A 13,747-nucleotide genomic window follows, 5' to 3' on the forward strand; every position below is an offset into this window, starting at 1 on the left:
CTATCTTCGTATGTTAAAAATACCAACTACATTTTCTATATGAATATAACTTCTATAACAATTGTACTGTTTGGGCCTACGACTAATTGAGTAGGTTGAATAACTATACTCCTTATACCTTTGACACTCGAGTCTGGTAGACAAGTGTACCCTCCCAATATTTTATCGAGAGGATCTGTATGAAAGAGTTTTGACTTAACATCTATGCCTTTCATGCTTGAGCTTAGTGGGCAAGTATACCGTGTCAACCTTTTGTTAAGAGGATCTTTACAAGAGAACGTTCTAACTTAGTCTTTTAAGCCTTTCATGTTGGAGCTTGGTGGGTATGTATTCCCTCCCAGTCTCTTGCTAAGAGCCTTTGTATGAGAGAGTGCTTTGACTTAGCCTTATGCCTTCATACTCGAGGTTAGTGGACAAATATATCTTCCTATCGAGAGGGTCTGGTTGAGTACCCCTACTTGTAAAATTGATTGGCATTTATCTGACTAAATAACTATATCTAGCATAAAATGTAGTCATTAAAGATCATGATTAAGTACCAAAATATGATACCTAATAATAGATAAATTTCAATAAAATTTTGAGATTAAAACAAACAAAATATACTTTTAAATATTTTAAGTTTTATACTACAACTAAAATTGTTTAGAGGCGATCCTTCATCTCAAAACAATTTATATTAAAGTTATTCATTTGTTTGATTTAATTGGGTATCATCTAAACTTAATTATGTTATAGCAAAATTATATTCCATTACAAATATAAAGTACTTTTTATATAGTATTCTTAAAGAAAATATTTTATTAAAACTTTCTTATCACAATTCGCGAGGTACTATAACTTTTTTTGGGACAAATAGTAGAATCTTTCTCATTAGAAAAAAAAAAAAGATTGTTCTACCTTTGCTAGGAAGATAAATGAAGAAAGAATAACTTCTTGCCGGTGGGAGACATATGGACAAGAGGTCCCACTAAGTACTAACCAAGGATCTTAAAAAGTTTTGTATCTGCAAATATTTGCAAATGAAATTTGTTGAGTCAAAAATGAATATTATAAATGACTATGTACAAGTATTTTTTTATATGCATTTTAACAAGATAGGCATGCATATCATAGTATTTGTATTGTTGGTACTCATTAATATTTAATTACATATTAAATTTATTTAAACTTATAAGAATTAAGTATTTTAATAATTTAATTTAATTTTTAAAATGAAGAATCTTATTGATAAAATTGTATATAATATTAAGTTTTGACTTTTAAATTATTATTTTTAAATAAATTATTAGTATAAATAAAAATTATTACTAAAGTAATTTTTAATTTTTTTTAAATAAATATCCACGAATATTAAAAAATATGCAAGGAACTCCTTATTAGATACTTACATAGATATAAAATATAAATATGAGACAGATATTTGTCGAATGAGTAAGATGATACTACTTATTATTGACATACTCCTAATGGAGAACATGCATGATTGTTATATTACACTAAAGGAAAAAAAATAGATGTTTGGATCCATGCCTTTCCTTTCACATTTATCTCCCATATCTCACTAACTTTTCTTCTAAATATCATATTATTCATTTCATTTATCGATCCTTCAATTTATATTTTATTTTTCACTTTTAAAAATATAAATTTTGGTTGTTATGATTAATGAATTAATATCAGTTATTGTTGGTACATGTAAGAATTTAAAAATACTAGAGAAATTTCAATCATGGATTAATGATAAAATAAATCTCACACTAATGTAAAATATTATATTTGTTTCAAAATCTTTAGACATATTATAAAATTTTGTTAATTTGATTGAAGGGAAAGGTTCTCAACACGCTTGTATAATTTTTTCTATGGATAAAAAAACAATTTAATGATATTGTTTTATCAATATCACGTATGAAGTCATAAGTTCTAATATTAATGTGATTATTGTATGTCAAAATAGAAACTTACTTTAATTATGATGTAGTAAATATTAATATTGTTTTAAATTATTTTTCATAATATATATTGTTTTTTATCATGTTATTTTATTAAAAATGAGTAGTATGAAAATATGAAGTGAGAGAGTAAAAAAAGGAAAAAGATTGTTAATTGACAATTGTCATACATGCATAAAGTGAGTGACATGAAGGAACAAAATACACAACAAGTGGTATTATTGAGGGAAAATAAGCATATAAGAATAGGACAATGATTTGGAAAGAGAACCCAATGCAAATGCGAAGTGGGCACCACCATTATTAACTAGAGTGTACCACTTTTCTTGTTGCTTTCGTTAGCTTGGGTGCAAGAACCTGACCTCTGACCCAACGTTAAATGCTCATTACCACAAATATCTTGCCCCGCTCAAAACACCAGAGTTTTACCATAACCATAATTACCATAGGTGGGGTGGCCGTGCCAACTTAATTAAACATGCTTTTTCTTTCATCTAATTTTCCAACTACACTACTGTCTCATGTCTCATGTCTCATGTCTCATGTCTCATGTCAATGCTCCAGCTTTCAGCAGCTGGCTAATGGACCCCACACTCGCCCTGTTCGATTCTTCCCTCTCTTCCAATATAAATTCGCCACGTGTCTACCCGTTCCCCGATGCAACCGACACAATCTCCTGGGTTAATTAGCTACGCGCTAAGCTCTGCCGCCACCAATTTCACTCCTCGTTAGTAAAATAAAAAATAAACTCAGCACAGCACTAGTAATTAGTAAATATAAAAATCAGATTTACCTAGTGTATTACCTTAAGTAAACATAAAAGTAGGAGATTAAAGAAGTAAAGCAAGAGACACGTAAAGTAAATAGCGTATTCTCGTTATTTACCCACCAAACGAGAAAAACACAAAGACCAACCACATGAACAACACACGGCAGTGTAACATACATGGTACGAAGTAGCAGTGGGAAAGTGAACTAGTGTTGGTGAGGACTTGGTTCCACTCCACCGCATTCTCGCCATGGATTATGGCGTCTCCAACCTCCGCATCTTCTGCACTCTCCTTTTCCCTCTCTTAATTCTCCTCCAGGCACTACCAGCGTCACCCACGGCTCAGATTAACTCAAACTCAATCCTCGTGGCGCTTCTCGACTCGCATTACACCGAACTCGCAGAGCTCGTGGAGAAGGCCATGCTGTTGCAGAAGCTAGAAGAAACCGTCGCAAACCACAATATAACAATATTCGCTCCAACCAACGAAGCTTTGGACCGAAACCTCCACCCCGATTTCAAGCGGTTCCTCCTCGAACCCGCGAACCTTCACTCTCTTCAAACGCTTATTCTGTTCCACATCATTCCCACGCAAATCGGATCCCAAACCCAAACCCTAGCCCGCCACGTCACAACTCTCTCCAATCAAAACCTCCACCTCGCCGCAAACCTCACCGCCGTCGACCACGCCCGCGTCACCCGCCCCGACGCCATGACCCGCCCCGACGGCGTCATCCACGCCATCGACCGCCTCCTCCTCCCCCGCGCCGTCGAGGACGACTTCAACCGCCGCCGCAGCCTCCGCTCCATCTCCGCCGTCAAACCAGAGGGCGCCCCGGAGGTTGTTATGAGTTATTTTTGTATAAATATATATTATCTCTACAAATTGTCTACTATAGTATGAAACATTCGTCAAGACTTCGTGTGCTTATAAATTTACATTCCACAGGTCGATCCCAGGACTCACCGTTTGAAAAAGCCTCCGCCGCCGGCGCCACCGGGCTCCCCGCCTGCGCTTCCGATCTACGACGCCATGGCTCCGGGGCCCTCGCTGGCTCCGGCGCCGGCGCCGGGACCGGGGGGACCGCGGCACCACTTCAACGGCGAGAGGCAGGTGAGGGACTTTATCCAAACGCTGCTCCACTACGGCGGGTACAACGAGATGGCGGACATTCTGGTGAATCTGACGTCGTTGGCGACGGAAATGGGTCGTTTAGTTTCAGAGGGTTACGTGCTCACCGTTTTGGCGCCGAACGACGAGGCGATGGCGAAGTTGGCGACGGAGCAGTTGAGCGAACCGGGCGCGCCGGAGCAGATAATGTACTATCATATAATACCCGAGTATCAAACCGAAGAGAGCATGTACAATGCCGTTAGAAGGTTCGGGAAGGTTCGCTATGATACTCTGAGGTTGCCGCATAAGGTGGTGGCGCAGGAGGCTGATGGGTCGGTTAAGTTCGGGCTTGGAGACGGATCGGCTTATTTGTTCGACCCGGATATATATACCGACGGTCGGATCTCGGTTCAGGGGATTGATGGGGTTTTGTTTCCGATGGAGGAAGAGGCGGAGCGGGTTAAACCCGTTACCCGGACGGGTCAACCCGCCGCCAAAGTTGTTAAGCACAGGAGAGGTACTTTTCGTTGTTTTCTTTGTGCTTTTCTCTGGATTAGGAAACAGGGGGAAGAGGTGATAGTGATGTGTTTGGCTGAGTGGATTTCATTATTTTGTTTTTCTTTTGACTTTTTCTATTTTATTTTATTGTGGCCGGTTTTGTTCTGGTTTTGGTTAGTCATCACTCATCAGTTGATTGGGTTACATAGTTGTTTTTTCAATTTTATTGTTTGCTATTGAATTTGGACAAGCCAGTTGAAGCCATGACTTGGGATTAGTTTTGGGTGGCCTTGGGGATTCTGTGAGTGGAAGAGTTCAATTGTGTGTTTGGATTGACTTTATGGTGAAAAATAATTAATTACTTTTTCAGGGTGAAGGCAAAGCAACAAGTAGTTGTTTCTATTTTTCATAGTACTACCATTGACTTCATGGTGAAAAATAATTAATTACTTTTTCATGGTAAAGGCAAAGCAACGAATAGTTGTTTGTAGGTTTTCATGATATTACCATGATTTTGGGGGTAGGATTGATATTATTGGTGTTTTCTAAACACTAGAAATGTGATCAATATGAAGTTGGCTTCTTTGGTGGTAGAGGAAAAATGAAGGTGTGTCTGTACAGGGTAAGAGGTTTAAAGTAGAGTTGGCTCTTCAGTTGGGTGTTTGAAATATGTTGATAATTTTAGAAGATGTTGGTGCCGGGAGTAAGTTGTTGATTTGATGAATTAGGAATTAAGGGTTGTTGTTAGAGAAATGAAGGGAATGTGGATTGGAACTAATTCACGTTATGATGGAAGAATCGGGTTATTTGCATGTTATTACAATCAATCAATACTGTGCCAAAGTTTTTGGTTTTTGCCTATTTCTATTATTAGAAATGTACGTTTGATGAAGTATATGAAAGGTGAATCGAAGTCCTTAAACATAACAGAAATTAAGGGTTATCTACTGTATAGATTTTAAGCTAGAAAAAAGGTTGAAAAACGGAAGTCTAGGGGATTGGGAGGTAGTGAATGGTATCAGAGGTTTTTGAATTGTCTTTGATGTGACCTTTTCAGAGTTGAGCAAAACATAGCTGGTGGTGATAGATGTTATGGCCTACCAAATGGTAAATGTGGAGTGTAGACTAAATTAGCTTGCCTAGGTTTTAAATCTTTCCAGTTAAGTCAATGTCCATGAGCTATGAGCCTATGACAATGCATTTATTCATATCTTTACTCATAAGCAAAATGCTTGTGAGCTCAACCTACATTCTTAATTAAATATCTAAATGTACATTCTGAAGTGAAATGATTCTTTTTCTTAGGCAAGTTATACTTCTCTTTTCACATGCCATTATAAATAAAGCAGTTGTTTATCCAAGGCCAAGGCTTGGTTATTTTTTTTTTAAGGTCATACTTTGTAATTGGTCACATGAAATGTCACTTGCAGGGAAATTGCTGGAAACAGCTTGCTGGATGCTTGGAACCTTTGGACAGCATTCTAGATTCGCCTCTTGTCAATGAAGAAATCCACAATTTTCTGGCTAGCATGATTCCTGAAAACAATGAAGTGAGATTACAAATTGTCATCTCATTTACTAGATTATTATCTGATTATTCGCATTTCATTAGGTGTAGTAGTGCTGAATTTTTAGCTTTACTTCAAGTTGTTTATTTACATACTTCTTGCACATGCTTTGATGCAGATCCAGTGGAAATTTCGTCGATGTAAAAAGTAAAAAATGAAGGCCATCTTGCTTGAATGGGGTATAGCCAGCTGCTAGTGGTGTGAATTTTCCCACATTTTTGTTTTTCTCTTTTTTTTTTCTCCATTATTTTCTTTTCGTGGATTTGGGTCCTGGACGAGCGAGCAAAAGCCTTCTTTAGTCTACTCGTCATATCATATAGTGCATATATGTTTAGATTCAGTTACTACTGCTGCTCCAATTTCATAGGTGGTTTGTGTTGCTGGGGGGTACGAAAGTTTTTTTTTTTTTTTTTTTTTTTTGTAACCAAACAAGGAATCTTTCTGTTAGACATGTGCCCATTCAATAAGTAATTCTACGGAAGAAATGAATATACCATAATAAAATGATTCTTTACTGTAATGAGACATCCCTTGCCTGGCAACTAATATTTTTATGTTCACAATTTCTTCTGTATCTGTAAGAGAGAGACCACAATATATCTGTGCTGTATTTTAATATCTCTTGCAAGACACTTTTTTTAATCCTTTAAAATGTCATACATTACATAATCAAACATTGGAGTTATTTCATTGTATTAAATAACCGCTATCCAATACGAAAGAGAAGTTAAAGACTTCAAGGGATTCGTTCAATAGTCATTATTTACTCCCAGAAAAAGATGAACAAACAGCTAAACAAAACGTGATTTCTTTTAACAGGGAATTCAAGATAAACTTTGGCCCTGCCGAGTGACATCTGTGAGAAAAATGTAATGTTATTGGTTTCATGTCAGGTTGTAAACTGCTATAAACGGCATAAGAACACTTCCCATCCAAAGTTTACCATCTTTCTCCTCCACTTCACTCACAGCTTTTACAACTTCTCCCTCACTGTCCTCCAATATCTGCAGAAGTTTACCTTCAGGGCTATACTTGACAACTACTGCTCGGAACCTGCCTCCAATTAGAAGCATGTATTGCATCTTTGTTGGAATAGGTAGCTTGAGTATGACTTTTCTCATTTTTGGGTAGAGTGCATTTAGGTAACCATACGTATACCTTCTACTAAAGATAGCCACCCAAAAGTCACCATTTCCATTAACTCTCACGTTGTCTGGAAAACCAGGAAGAACTGCTAAGATCTCTGAAGTCCCAGCTTTATCCCCTTTCAGCCAGTACTTGCGTAACCTTATAAAAATGAAATGTAATATCAATAGAGCAGTTAACTGAATAACATTAGCATGAGCTGAAGAAAAGGACTTATAGCAGAAGTAGAAAGATAAGCTGGAATTGTTTAATTGATATCTGCCAACAATAACTATAAACCAATAAACCGAATTAGTATACATTTGAAAAATCTGCTAGCGTTTTGCACCATAGATGGCTCCCATATGGGAAAGACTCCGCTAACTAAAATATAGAAAGGGGTTATGTGAATATTATTAGACTCACCTTCCAATCATCGCTTCAGAAAAGACAAAGAAGGAACCATCCTTGCTCAAGGAAATTCCGTTTGGAAATTGGACGTTCCTCAAGAGAACAGTGGTTTCTTTAGTGGCAGGGTCGTATTTTAAAACCCTGCCAGTACCCTCACCAGAGAATACCAGCTGAATGAAATTCCTGCATGCAGAATCATGTCAGAACCGACAAAGCAAGCCAGAGATAAGAATATAACATCAATGTTTCAGAATTCTAGGCTAAAAATATCTAAGACAAAAGTTTATTATATCGAAGACCTTATTGACTGCATTATTTTGGGATGCCGTGCAAACAAAGGGATTGTTTAAGCGCAAAATCCATATATTATAGTCATCACTCAATTAAAACTACTACAACGCAAGAAGTCACTATTCAATGACAAAAAAAAAAAAAGAGTCAGTTAAATTTGAAGTTGCCACGAAGCTTTTTAAATTGAAAAAAATATTTATATTAAAATCATTGTGTATGAAATCAAAGAGAGGTACAGGGTTGAGCTCAGATAATTGGCACAATTGAACTCTTGGCTACTATCCATATATATATATATATATATACGAGGAGGATCCTTTTATTCTAGGAGTGAGTCTATCTAGATTTACTCTCTTCAATAATTTATGTTTTACGTTAAATTTCAACGATCCAACTGTTTAATTTAAAGTTCTTAATGCATATATCAAATCTGTAAATTTTTAAAAAATTTGAAAATTATTTGATACTTCATTTTATTAATTCAAATTGACGGATAATCATAAAATCATTTTATACATTGATTCAAATTAATGAAACGAAGTATTAAATGATTTTTAAATTTTCTAAAAATTTGCAGATTTAATCTATGCATTAAGGACTTTAAATTGAACGGTTTGATCGTTGAAATTTAATGTAGAACATGAGTTATTAAACGGAGTAAGTCTACTCCTGGAATAAAAGGATCTCTCTTCCATATATATATATATATATAGGGAGCATATTAAGTGAGAGAAAATTTATTATGAGAGATGAGAGTGGTAAAATATAACCCTTAGATTAATCAAGTGAGAGAAAATTTGGGATTTAATCAAGTGAGAGGAAATTAATCTGAGAGTTATATTTTAACCCTCTCATCTCTCATAATAGATTTTCTCTCACGTGATATGCTCCCTATATATATATATATATATATATATATATATATATATATAGGAGGGTTCAAACGACACCGGTGTAACTTTTACTAAGTATTACACCGTTCAATAACTTTATATTAAATATAAATTTTGAAAATCTAACCGTTAGATTGAAAATTCATATCTCTTAGGTCATATATGTCAAATTTTGTTAGAATTGAACAACAACTTGAAGGTAATCAAAGTGTTCACATTTTAGTATATTTTAAAATGTATATATTACGTCAATTTTGTTTTATGAGAATGAAGTATCAAATCATCTTATATTAATATAAAATTTGATATATATGATCTAAGAGATATGAACTTTCAATCTAACGGTTGGATTTTCAAAATTCACATTTAATATAAAATTATTGAGCAGTGTAACACTTAATAAAAGTTACACCGGTGTCATTTGAACCCTCCTCATATATATATATATATATATATATATATATATAATATATATATATATATATATATATATATATAGGGGAATGCTAATATACTCCACCTATTTTTTAGTGGGAGTATGTTAGCAACCTACACCAAAATTTTAGGACAAAAAAACCACCAATTTCTTTTGATTTGGTTAATTTATATAAAGGATATTATAGTAATTTAATTTAATTTTAAATAAAAATTAAATATTTTCTCTCTCTTATTAATTTCTTTCACTAAGTCATTTCTCTCTCCTATTAAATTCCTTCTCTAACCCATTTCTCTTTCCTATTAAATTCTATCTCTAACTTATTTATCTCTCTCCTATTAAATTCCTTCTTTAACTCATTTCTCTTTCATCTCTCATGAAATGACTTAGTGAATGAAGTTAATAAGTGAGAGAAAATATTTTATTTTCTTTTAAAATTAAATTAAATTACTATAATATTTTTTGTACGAATTAACCAAATCAAAAGAAATGAGTAGTTTTTTTATCCTAAAATTTTGGTGTAGGTTATTAACATACTCCCATATATATATATATATATATTAGCATTCCCCATATATATATATATATATATATATATATATATATATATATGCACTTTAGATACCTTCTCAAGGTTATGATCTTCCCCTGCATACATATCCCTCAATTGTTCACAAATTGCGGAATGATGTTTATCTGCCTTATTATTCTTCTTCAGTATCAGATAGTTATCAAGGAAATGACATAAATTTCAATTATTAATCCTACTTATCGAATCCTTCAGCATTGGAGCATCTTCCGAAGATGGAGAAAATGTAATTGCAGCATTATATATATATATATATATATTCAGGCAGCCTAAGGTAGAGTTGTGGAAAACAGAAAAAAAAACGTACCATATTAGCTGCATGGGTTTTGGAAAAAAAAAAAAAAAACCACATAAACTAACTGTAGTACTGGATTTATTTGAGCTACCTATGTGGCAGTCTCCAATCAATTCATATTAATGCACGAGTAATACTATTATAACGTACAGTTCACAAATTTTTTTGCAAAAAAGAAAGAGATAAGAGAAAAGAGAGAAATGTGTGGGGAGAGAGAAATAAAAAAAGGTCCAATAACAAAGTGTTGTGAAAAATTATGGCAGTAACATTATTCTTAATGGATATTAATATACAATTCCTTTCATTCTAAGACTATATAGCACAGCAAAAGAAGGGTGCTTAACATTCCAAAGTAAATGTGGCATCCAAGGCTTCATTTTAGTACTTCTCATATATATTCAAAATGATGAGAAATTTCAAAATGTGTTGTATCAACATGTAAAAGATCAATGGCGTTAAGGTAAGCTTACTTCCTCTGATAATTAGTGCTGCTATCTGTAAAATAAAGGTTCCCCTCCGTATCAACGTCAACATCATTAGTAAATCTCAGCGGCACCCCTTCGGCCTCAGTTGTAATAGATGTTGCTAAACCACCTTGAGGCCCCACCTTCATCAACCCAAAATATGCATCTGCAATGTATAAATCACCACTTTTCTTGTCAAATCTGAGTCCCAAAGGCCTTCCACATATGTGCTCAGTTTCGACATAACTCAGAGCAGATGCAGATGCAGATGCCTTAGGACTACATAGTGCTTCTGACCTGTGTTTAGAGAGAAAAGAACAGTTAAAAACACTTGCAACTTATATCTAAATATCCAAATAGTCTATATATAATACAGCGTATTGCGGTATTAGTATGTAAGTAGTTGAGTTTGCAAAGGGAGGAATGTGACCTATTGGGGGAGGTGTATGCAAAATCAGACCAAGAGTGTCCATTCCAAAACAAAATCCTCCCATCTGCAACACCAGTGTAAGGGCCACGACCAAGAGGATCAAAGGCAATGCTCTCTGGTCCTTGCACTTGGTTCACAAACAAAATCTCTGATTTCTGCAATGAGTTCTCTTTGTCTCGGTCCTTAGGAACCTCAGACCACGCGGGCATGTCGACTTTGTGCACCTCAAACTCAGGGAACCCCGCAATGGGGCTGTGCTCGAAGGGGTCTAACGCACAGTAGAGAGCAAGAAGGAGGAACCCAATGGAGAATCCTTGACGCAGTGTCATATATGGCATGGCTAAAGAGAGAGGGACACTAAGCTCAAAGCATGAGGAAAAGGGTATAGGAATGATATATAATGTTAAGCGCAAAAACTAAGTTTTGTGGATTGCATGGTTTCAAGTTTGAAAGGTGGTAGGTAGGTGAGTCACCTGTAACTCGTGTTTTTTCATTTGAAACCATGTAAAAGCTATGTTAAGAGGTGGCTTTTTGTGCATTCTAAGATCAACGGTTATATATTTAATTAGGGGTATGGGTGATCGTCATCGAATTCGGTTGAGCTTATTCTTATTTAAACATGATCCAAAAATTTTTCTAAATCTATTTTTTTGTTAAAGTTGAAATTCGATCGGATTAAAACCAGAAAATATATGAAATGTCTGGTTAATTAGACTTTTTTTATACTATATAATTTTAACATCATGTAGAGTTAAATTATAAAATAAAATAAATACAAACTTTAAATTAAAGTATAATTTATAATATATATTTTAAAATAAATAATTATATTATAAATATAATATTATGTTATAAAGTTATTACTAAATTTTTAATATTTATATACAATAATTCAAGTAATCTTATATTTTAAAAGAGGATATTATATATCAAATCGAGTTGGACAATCCAAAATGTAATCTAAATTCATCTTAAAAATATATCAAGTCTAATTTCAAAATTAAAACTAGTCCAAATTAACCTTGGATTCGAACAAGTTAATGGGTTGGATTGAATCATACTCATCCCTATATGTAATTGAGTTCATAATATTTTTAAAACTATCATAAATGGGATCAAATTATATTAATTATAATATTTTATCAATTATTACACCAGTTAATCCAAATAAATGATATTTTCTCAAAACTCACCACTAGATTGAACATTCCTTTCACATAAATTATATATACATATATATATATATATATATATATAGATGTATGTGTATAATTTTATATTAATTTAAAATTATTTGATATCTTATTTATTTAAATTAAAATCAATGTAATATATACTCTTCAAAATATACTAATTAATATAATAAATTAATTATCTTCTTATTGTTATTAAATTTTAATAACATTTAACATAAATATTCAAGATAATATAAAATTATAATTCAACGATTGAATTGACAAAATTTAATTTTTATATACAACTATTGAATGTGATTGTTGTAAAAGTTAGATTAATATAATTTGATTTATTTCTATTAAATATATTATTTTAAGACTGTTTTAAGTCGATAAAAATTAATTATAAGGACTTACTTCTTTTTTATATTAAAAAAAACAAAATAAATTTAGAAACCTACTTAAAATTTTTCAAATAATTAAAATATTTTATATTTTTTTTATTTAAAAATAAGTTTATAAAAAAATTCAGTGTAAATTTCTTAATTTAATGTAAAAATATATTTTTTTACCTTTTAGTCAAATGAAATTTTAAGTACAAATTCCATTTCATTTTATTATAACCAAATGTGTTTATTTTTCACTAAATCATTTTTTTTTGCATGTTTGAACGAGTTTCATAAACGTTCTCCCAAATATGCTATAATTCCAAATTAAAAAGATCATTTTTAATCGTTTTATGTATAAAAAAGAAACATATTACAATAATTTGGCTAGTATATATATGAAACATCAAAAAACCCAAATCCCAATCAGAAGTGGTGGTATGCATACCCTGTTTTTGTTTCAAGCCTACAGATGTATTAAATGACTCATCCAATCTAACGAGGGGTAGCCCAAGTAAGAACTTGTGAGATCAAACTCAAAAACAATGAGAAATAAAATTGGGCCACTTCAGTAGCCCAAGCCAAAGCACTACTTATCATTCATCTCTCAACCAAAAACACAAACCTCAAAACATTAACTAAAGTCCCAGGTGAAGGTTTGTTTTTATTAAATGTTATTCAACATTAGCCATCTTATCTTTGTTAATATTTTATATAACATGTATGATGTACCCCATAAGATAAAGAGCCTCCGATAAGTATTTTTTAAACTAAATTCAACTAGATCGAATGATGAACGGCTAAAATCAACCTATACATGATCTTAAATTCAAATTTTATTATCATAATTATAATTTTTACAATTAGAAAAATGGAAAACAAAAGAGAAAGACATAAAATGTTAAATACCAATTACCCAATTTGAATGAGGCTCATATGCATTGACTTGTACCCTAGCTAAAGCACCTCTCTCGGTTAAGGTTAAGGACATTCTATCCAATCTTGATGTATGGCAAGTAGGGGCCTGATTAATCCAAGGAAAGATCATGGGAATCATTTGGTCTCTTCTAGAGGAAGTTTCTATTAACCCTATCCAGGAAATCGCTTATTCTCTTGGCAAGAAGATAAAAAGACATGTGGTATGAAGGGATGACACAAAGGCTACAATTAATTAATGAGGGTACAAAAATATTCCTTCCATTCTTTGAGCCTCTGTCCACAATACTCTCAAAATCCTTAAAGTATGTCCAGTCTTTGTATCACACACCCCAAGTGTTCCCAATGCTTCCCTGATTATCAACACCAAGAATCTGACTTTGTCATTCTTGAATTCATGAGATCGAACATT

At 33.2% G+C, this 13,747-nt stretch overlaps 2 protein-coding genes across 2 annotated transcripts; one reads left to right on the forward strand and one right to left on the reverse strand.

The window, feature by feature from the left end:
• Window positions 1–2,780: 2,780 nt before the first annotated feature.
• On the forward strand, window positions 2,781–6,324 carry LOC109817529 (fasciclin-like arabinogalactan protein 15). The gene is made up of 4 exons (XM_020382803.3): window positions 2,781–3,565; window positions 3,674–4,355; window positions 5,767–5,886; window positions 6,023–6,324. The coding sequence occupies exons 1-3, from the start codon at window positions 2,975–2,977 to the stop codon at window positions 5,838–5,840; spliced, it is 1,347 nt and encodes a 448-aa protein (XP_020238392.1). The 5' UTR covers window positions 2,781–2,974; the 3' UTR covers window positions 5,841–5,886; window positions 6,023–6,324.
• Window positions 6,325–6,510: 186 nt separating this feature from the next.
• LOC109817531 (protein STRICTOSIDINE SYNTHASE-LIKE 3) lies at window positions 6,511–11,237 on the reverse strand. Its single transcript, XM_020382804.3, has 4 exons — window positions 10,839–11,237; window positions 10,415–10,705; window positions 7,456–7,623; window positions 6,511–7,191 (listed from the first exon to the last, which is right to left on the reverse strand). The coding sequence occupies exons 1-4, from the start codon at window positions 11,174–11,176 to the stop codon at window positions 6,789–6,791; spliced, it is 1,200 nt and encodes a 399-aa protein (XP_020238393.3). The 5' UTR covers window positions 11,177–11,237; the 3' UTR covers window positions 6,511–6,788.
• Between the last annotated feature and the right edge of the window lie 2,510 nt (window positions 11,238–13,747).

Source organism: Cajanus cajan, chromosome 10 (genome assembly GCF_000230855.2).
Source record: "Cajanus cajan strain Asha chromosome 10, NIPB_CcT2T_4, whole genome shotgun sequence".
Taxonomy (NCBI): domain Eukaryota; kingdom Viridiplantae; phylum Streptophyta; class Magnoliopsida; order Fabales; family Fabaceae; genus Cajanus; species Cajanus cajan.

Coding starts and splice junctions, on each gene's coding strand:
- LOC109817529 (XM_020382803.3), top strand. CDS start 2,975: ATGGATTATGGCGTCTCCAACCTCCGCATCTTCTGCACTCTCCTTTTC. Junction 3,566..3,673: donor AACCAGAGGGCGCCCCGGAG/GTTGTTATGAGT, acceptor TACATTCCACAG/GTCGATCCCAGGACTCACCG. Junction 4,356..5,766: donor AGTTGTTAAGCACAGGAGAG/GTACTTTTCGTT, acceptor TGTCACTTGCAG/GGAAATTGCTGGAAACAGCT.
- LOC109817531 (XM_020382804.3), bottom strand. CDS start 11,176: ATGCCATATATGACACTGCGTCAAGGATTCTCCATTGGGTTCCTCCTT. Junction 10,706..10,838: donor GCATACACCTCCCCCAATAG/GTCACATTCCTC, acceptor CTCTAAACACAG/GTCAGAAGCACTATGTAGTC. Junction 7,192..7,455: donor TCTGAAGCGATGATTGGAAG/GTGAGTCTAATA, acceptor CATTTTTATAAG/GTTACGCAAGTACTGGCTGA.